General features: G+C 63.7%; 1 protein-coding gene across 1 annotated transcript; it reads left to right on the top strand.

Annotated features, from left to right (window-relative positions):
* Nucleotides 1–206: 206 nt before the first annotated feature.
* Nucleotides 207–2,113, top strand: NRARP (NOTCH regulated ankyrin repeat protein). The gene has a single exon (XM_060608109.3). The coding sequence runs from the start codon at nucleotides 580–582 to the stop codon at nucleotides 922–924; it is 345 nt and encodes a 114-aa protein (XP_060464092.1). The 5' UTR covers nucleotides 207–579; the 3' UTR covers nucleotides 925–2,113.
* Nucleotides 2,114–7,023: the final 4,910 nt, after the last annotated feature.

Raw genomic sequence — 7,023 nt, 5'->3', positions numbered from 1 at the left:
GGAGAGCCCGGGGGTGCGGAGAGCAAGGACCCCCCGCTACGGCCACCTGGCCCCCTGCCGGCGACCAGCGCCCCCTGCCGCGAAGCGCGCTACCGCCCAGGCACGCCCCGCCCCCGCCCCGCCCCCACGTGGGCGCCGCCCAATCATCCGGCCGCCGGCGCGCGCGTCACGGGCGCCCTATTGTTATGCAAATATAAAGGGAGTAAAAGGCGCCCCGGCGCGGCGGGCGGGCGAGTGTGGCTGCGCGTGGGGAGGCGCGTGGGACCCGCGTGGGAGCCGCAGCGAGCAGGGACCCGGAACGCGCGGCGCCGCCGCCGGGCCCGCCGGCCCCCGCGAGCGCAGTGCCCGCCCCCGTCGCCCGCTCGCCCGGGCGCGGCTGGATGCGGCGGGGGCCCCGCGGCGGCGGCCCCCGGCCCCCAGAGCCCGGAACGCCCAGGGGCGGCGTGCGGGGCCCGGGGGCGCCGCGCCCTCCATGCGCCGAGGCGCGCCCCGAGACAGCCGGGGGCCCGCGCCGCAGCCGCCGCCGCCGCCGCCCGCGCTGAGCCCCGGCGCGGCCCGCGGCCCGCGCCCGGAGGCAGCATGAGCCAGGCCGAGCTGTCCACCTGCTCGGCGCCGCAGACGCAGCGCATCTTCCAGGAGGCCGTGCGCAAGGGCAACACGCAGGAGCTGCAGTCGCTGCTGCAGAACATGACCAACTGCGAGTTCAACGTGAACTCGTTCGGGCCTGAGGGCCAGACGGCGCTGCACCAGTCGGTCATCGACGGCAACCTGGAGCTCGTGAAGCTGCTGGTCAAGTTCGGCGCCGACATCCGCCTGGCCAACCGCGACGGCTGGAGCGCGCTGCACATCGCCGCGTTCGGCGGCCACCAGGACATCGTGCTCTATCTCATCACCAAGGCCAAGTACGCGGGCAGCGGCCGGTGATGCCCGCCCGGACCCGGACGCGGGCCTCGAGCGTGTCGTCTGCTGTACCTTCCCGCCAACTACCTCGGTGCGCACCGGGCCCCCGGGCCCCGCGGCCACAACGAGTCTGGCGCGCGCGTCCGCGCCCACGGGGGCCGCGCGGCGCCCGCTGCCAGGGGTCGACGCCCCCGCGCGGCCGCCCGGACCCGGGCCGAGGGCTTCCCACGGCCCCCGCCCTCCGCCTCGCGGTGGGGGGGGGGGTGGGGGGAGGTGGGGGCGGGGCGCGGGCTGCAGCCCCTTTGAAATTTGAGTCTCGCTACCAGCAAGTTTGGAGTCCCGAGACACCGGATCCTCCGGTCAAAATGTTTTCTCCCGAAGGTGGAAGGCGGGCGGCGGGGACGCCGGGCTCGGGGCGCTCCGCCGCCCGCAGGACCCGCGGCCGAAGCCCGCAGTCGCCCAGGGGCCACGGCGGGGCGTTTCCGGCCCGGACGCGCGACGGTGGAGACGCTCCGCTGTTCTTAGGGTTCTAAACTATTTATCATGTGTGTGTATATTTGTGGGTGAAGTTTGTGCGCCTGAATTTTTTTGTTTGGAAAATATTGTGCGTGGTCAATGTGGTTATAGGGGGGAAGATACATTTTTTTTTTTTTTCTTAGTCTTAAAACTAAAAACTTGAGTCTGTCATTTCTTGGTTGCACTGAAAACACCGCCCAGCCTGATGGTTTTCCCGTGCAGGTCCCTCTCCCTGCTTCTCACTCTCTCCCCTCCTCCTCCCCCCCCCCCCGTACCCCCTCTCCTCCCCCTCCTGACACACAGGCACACAATTTTGGGAAGCCCCGGGGCTCCCTCTCCCCTCTCCCGTGAGAGAGGCCACCATCCCCCGAACCTGCTGGCTTTGCGAAGTTTCCTCGGGAGCACGGGTGCTCGGGTGTGGCGGTGATGGGGGCGGGAGGGGTCCTACCTTTTCTAGTGAGTTCTATTATAGTTAGTAGGTCGCACACTTTTTTAAAAAAGTAAATGGATTTGCCACATTTGAATGTCATAACATTTATGACAGAATATAAAATATTAACATATTTTAAGCCAAGTTTTAGGTGTATGTTTTGAATCTTGGTTATAAACCCAATTTTAAAGGGCGTTGTATCCAGCGTTGTGAAGGCAACAGTGTACCCATATTTATATTTTTATAAAATACCTATAAGACTGTGAATCTCTTGTGCTAATTGCTGAGTAAGTTGAAGGACTGTTTGGCCCCTTCTTCAGTCTCCCGGAGCTTCAAGGACCCGATTCGAATCCAAAAACCCTGTCATGGGGGGAGGGGCCGCGCGGGGACCTGGGCTGGAGGCGGTGCTTCCGCGTCACTTTCGGTCCCGAAAGGCGCCCTTCCTGGTCTCCGAGGTTCCTATTTTCTATGCAACCCCACACCCCTTGTTGTTTTGATCCTGGGAAATAAAAGGGAGGCTGAATTATTCAAATTTAAATGAGGCTTCCCCTGGGTAGAAGTGCCGCTGACCCTCCGTGCAGAAATGGGGAGCGCTTGAGGACACAGGTGGGTGGAGGCCCTTTGCGCGCGGCCGGTCACACTCGGGCGTCATCTGGGGCTTTTTATAAAACCTTGTGTGAGCAGAATATATTGATAATGTCAGTGAAACAAGCAGACATTGAAACTGAGGCACAGATTACTCCAAAAGGAGTTTTTCTGTATATTTTTTCTAGATGCAAATACCTTTTTAATTATGTTAATTAATGTTAAGACTTTCTAGGCTTATATGGAAGCTGTGTGTGGGTCCTGGTATGATCACTTCTAACTGGATAAAGTCTGCAGCACATTCCTGAGTGTACGATATAGACTTGTAGCCCAGCATGAAAAATTTATGAATAAATTTTTCATTGATTTTTTTTATTAAAAAAAAAAAGTTTGTTGGTTTTTCTTAGTCTTGGCACCCAGGAGGAGGGTCAGGCTGCAACCTGCTAGTTGTGGGTGCCATCTACACAAAGCTTGGCTTGTTTTCACCTAAACACAGCCTGGTGAACTGGTCGGCCGCAAACCGGGACTTAGGAGGTGCCAGGGGTGGACCCACTTCCGCCCCCGGGGGGGGGGGGGGGGGGGGAGGGGGGAACCTAGGCCACCCTGAGTGCATCCAGAACCAGCCCTCAAACCTTTTCCTCTGCTCCCTGGCAAAGCAGCCGAGGCCTTTTGCATGGAAAGTTCTCGAAGCTCTTCCCAACCCCTAGCCAGCCCGACGTGCCACAGGTCCCGGGAAGGACCAGGCCCCACTCCTGCCCACCACCACCTTCTTTTGCTGTGGGCTCATGCTGGACCGCCTGCTGCGCAGAACGGGTATTTTTTGTAATTTGCGGGAACACCATAGTTGCTCTCTCCTGACAAGTAAAAGGCCAGTTTCTCCTCTCCGTCCCCTGGTGGCATCTGGGAGCTGAGCTGGGGAAGCCCCTGGAGCCGGCCGGTCCTCGAAGAGCACAGACCCCAAGTTGGACTTAGTGTCAGCCAGCGTCCCTGTGTGCGTGAGGAGAGCTCAGAGCAGGGTGTCTGCTGCTGGGACCCACTAGAGGAGCAGAGACTCTTGGCACATACCCGAGCTGCCCTCGGGGTCCTGGGGCCTTATGGGAAAGGGGTGGGGGGACACCAGAGCAAGAGGAGCCTGCCAGGAGAAGGGGGAGCCGGCAGCTTAAGACTTCCAAGGTGACAGCTTTTTCTCGGAGCTTCCGGACCCCTCTACAGCAGCCCAAGGGCTCGGGCTTCCCCGCCCCACAGACACACTGCCCTGTCCAAACTGGACGCTTTGGGGGCTGCGCCTTCCATGTTCCTACTTCGCACACCCTGCCCTGCTGGACCCTTGAGGGTTTTCCGAGCTCGTTTTTCTGTTGATTAAATCGGCCTTTACCTTCCCCTCAGCCAAGAGACCGGGGCCGGCTCTACCCTGGGACACACGCAGAGGTGAGTGGAATACTTGTTGCCAGTGAGCTCCCAGGGGAGGCGGTGTCCACTGGGCTGGCGAGCACGCGGGGCTGCGGACGCCAGCTGAGGCTGCCAGGCCTCGAAAGGGAGAGTTGCCACAAGAGCCCGGGCTTCGGTTGGGGTGTCTGGACCGTGAAGCCAGGCCCTGGGCACTCCCTGGGTGGCATGTGGGACAGTATCTCCATTCCCCACGGCAGAGGGAGGAAGCTGGCTGAGAACTAGCAAGTGACGCTTGTTCCTGGCCTAGGCTGCTGGGGAGGGGTCTGCTTCCCAGTGAGCCGCTGTCCCTGCAATCCCCTTAAAGCCCCACAGTGGAGAGGCCCCTCGGCCGCCGGTGGAGCGTGGGCACCGGGGCACTTCCCAGGCACCCGCCGGCGGCTGTCTGCGGCTCCCTTAAGTCCTCCCTTGGAGAGACACCTTTGAGAAAGGCTTTGCGCTGCTCACAGGAATGGTCTCTCCAGCAAGGACAAAAAAGGAGGCCAGGCCCTGCTCAGCACCACAGCTCTGGGGGAGGCCTGCTGGGGTTCGGCTGCCTCTTTCCTTAGGTGCCCGCCGCCCCACTGCCTGGACCCTGGCTGTTGGCGAGGGCTCTCATGGGCATTTCATGGCCCTTTCGCTGGGCAGAGCCCTAGGAAGCAGACCCCGAACTACAGTTCTCCTTCTGCTGTCCGAGGTCAGAGCTGTGAACAAACCAGCAAACCGAGCAGTGCCGGCTGGTTCTCCAGGACCTCCGTGCTCAGGAACTGGCGGTAACTGCTGTGGGTGGGCCAATGGTGTCACCTGGGAGTCCCCCTCCGCCCCCAATGGGCCTTCAGGGGTGGAAGCATCCTCTCAAGTGTCTTTGTGGCCAGGATGGGAAAGAAGTCAGAGCTGACCTCTCCGCCTGGCCTCCAGGATTCTGCAGGTATGCACGTGGAGACCAAGCGAGGGGCCCAGCCAGGACCACCCAGGACACCCAAGGTGGAGGAGTCGGGGGGCAGGGCCTGCCCCACTCTCCCAGCCAGGAGTGATGGCGGCTCCAGTCCAACTGTCTGTCTCCCTGACCTGCCCCCAGCCAGACACAGGAAGTGTTTACTGTTGGAATGGATGCCAGAGACAGACCAGGAAATGCAGGAAAATGGTCAGCCAGAAAGAGTGAAGTCTAAAGTCAACAGGCGTGGGAGCCAGGACAGAGCCTGCCAGAGGAGGGAGGGCAGGATCTGGAGGCCAGATCAAGGGCCAAGGGCCAGGGAGGGGGGTTAGGAGAAGGAGAAGGGGCTGCCCTCGGTGTCCCCCAAACGTCTCCCAGCTCAGCAAAGGGTGGCACACGAGGGGTATGACACACGGGCCCGGCAGCTGGCTTGGCCAAGTGCCTCCCAACGCCTCATAGGAGCCTGCCTAGAAGAGGCCGGTGTCCACCTGGAAGCTGTTGGAAGAGCAGGGGTGCCAGGCACAGGGGGCAGCTGGGGAACAAAGCCTGAGGCCGGGGTGTGAGGGCGTGGAGGACAGGGGGCCCTGGGAGGTCTGGGAACCTCCCAGACAGTTCCTCCAGAGGCCTCCTCCTGGGGCTTGGGGTCTCTGGAGGCCGCCCTCCCCCACCTCCCCCTTCACGCTCCGCCTCTGGGGCCTAGGCTCCCCGCCCCCCTTCAACACTCCCTCCCCTCCGTCGGGCTCATTCTTCTGCTTGGCTGTATGTCGGGCCGTCCCTCTGCGCGTCTGTCTGTCTTTCTTCTCTTGCCCCCTCCGAAGCTGTGGCCCCCATTCATTCTCAAGGCCTCTGCCCTTTCCTCCGAGCGGGTCCCCGCTCGGCGAGCAGCTGCTATGCTAATGAGGGCGGAGGGAGGTGGGGGACCGGCGGGCAGGGGGAGGCTGGGGGGCCAGGGAGGTGGGGGGCGGGGGGGGGGCAGCAGAAGCTCAAGAGAGAGGCGCCAGTGGGGGAGTCCCGCTGGATGGCGCAGCTGGGGGGCGGGCTGGGGGGGGGGCGGGCTTGGGTGGGAGAAACCAGCGTGGGGAGACTGGGGGCTCGGCAGAGAGCGGGGGAGGGAATGCGATGGACGGTGGGGGCCCTGGCTGGGGGAGGGGGTGGGCACTCACAAAGGCCGGGGTAGGGTGGGGGCACGGGGGCTGCCCCACCACCCCCAACTCAAAGCCCACCCTGGGCACCCACTCTCCAGGCGCGGGATGTACGGGGTAGAGACCAGCTGTCATCTCTTTTCTGGGGTCACGGCCTAGGACCGTTCGGAGGTCGTCTCCCCCCCCCCCCCCATTCCCCCCACCCCGCGCCTGGCACCGCGTCCCGAAGGCACTGCTGCGCACGGGGACTGCAGTGCGCTTCCCACTGGAAGGGATCTGGCACTCACTCCCCTCGCCCCCACCCCAGGAATGGATGGTTGGACACAGAGAGGGGTACGGGGTAGCCCCCCACAGGCGGTGCGTGAGGATCCCGGATCTCGTTGAGACTGGGGAAGGGGCGGAGAGGGAGACGGGGACCCTGACCACCGTCCACCCTGAGTCCGAGAGGCTACGAGGGGTGGGAGGACCCCGCGAGCCTGGCTCTTGGCGCCCGGTGCGCCCCTGCCGGTTCTCGACCGCGTCCCCCGCCTCGGGCGAGAACCCACGAGTGGGGACGGCGGGCAGGGTCCCCGGTAACTCGCGTGGCGCGTCCCGCGCGGTAGCTGTCCCAGGGCGGGCTCGGCACCAGCGGGGGCGCCGGCCCAGGGCCGCGCGACGCGGGCTGTGCTGCCGCCCTGAGGCCGCGGCGGGCACTACGCCCACGAGCCTGGGGGTCCCAGCGTCCGAGGGAGACACGAAGCCCGCCGGCCTTTCGCCGCGCGCACGCACGCCTTCCCCGCCTGCTGAGAACACCCTGGAGCCCACCCCGGGTCTGAGGATGGGTCAGGTGCGTTGACCCCATAGCGGCCGCTGGCTGCTGCAGTCCCGGGAAGGAGACAGGGCCCGGGGAAGGGAGCCCGTTGCGGTCCTCATCAAGCGCTTGCCAGTGGTGTCCCGTCCTCCCACTTGGCCGAATAGGGAAGACAGGACATTCCAGGGCGCTGGGGCCACAAAGAAAGGATGGTCCACAGGACCCAGTATCTGTGGAAGCCCTGTGGCTACCAAGTCACACTTCAGGACCCGCAGGCCACATCTCTCAGAACCAACAGGAC

The sequence above is a fragment of the Panthera onca genome, chromosome D4 (assembly GCF_046562875.1).
Source record: "Panthera onca isolate mPanOnc1 chromosome D4, mPanOnc1 haplotype 2, whole genome shotgun sequence".
NCBI lineage: Eukaryota > Metazoa > Chordata > Mammalia > Carnivora > Felidae > Panthera > Panthera onca.
This window is presented reverse-complemented; position numbering and strand designations above follow the sequence as displayed.

Excerpts from the sequence above, each read along its gene's own strand:
- NRARP (XM_060608109.3), top strand. The coding sequence starts at position 580 with ATGAGCCAGGCCGAGCTGTCCACCTGCTCGGCGCCGCAGACGCAGCGC.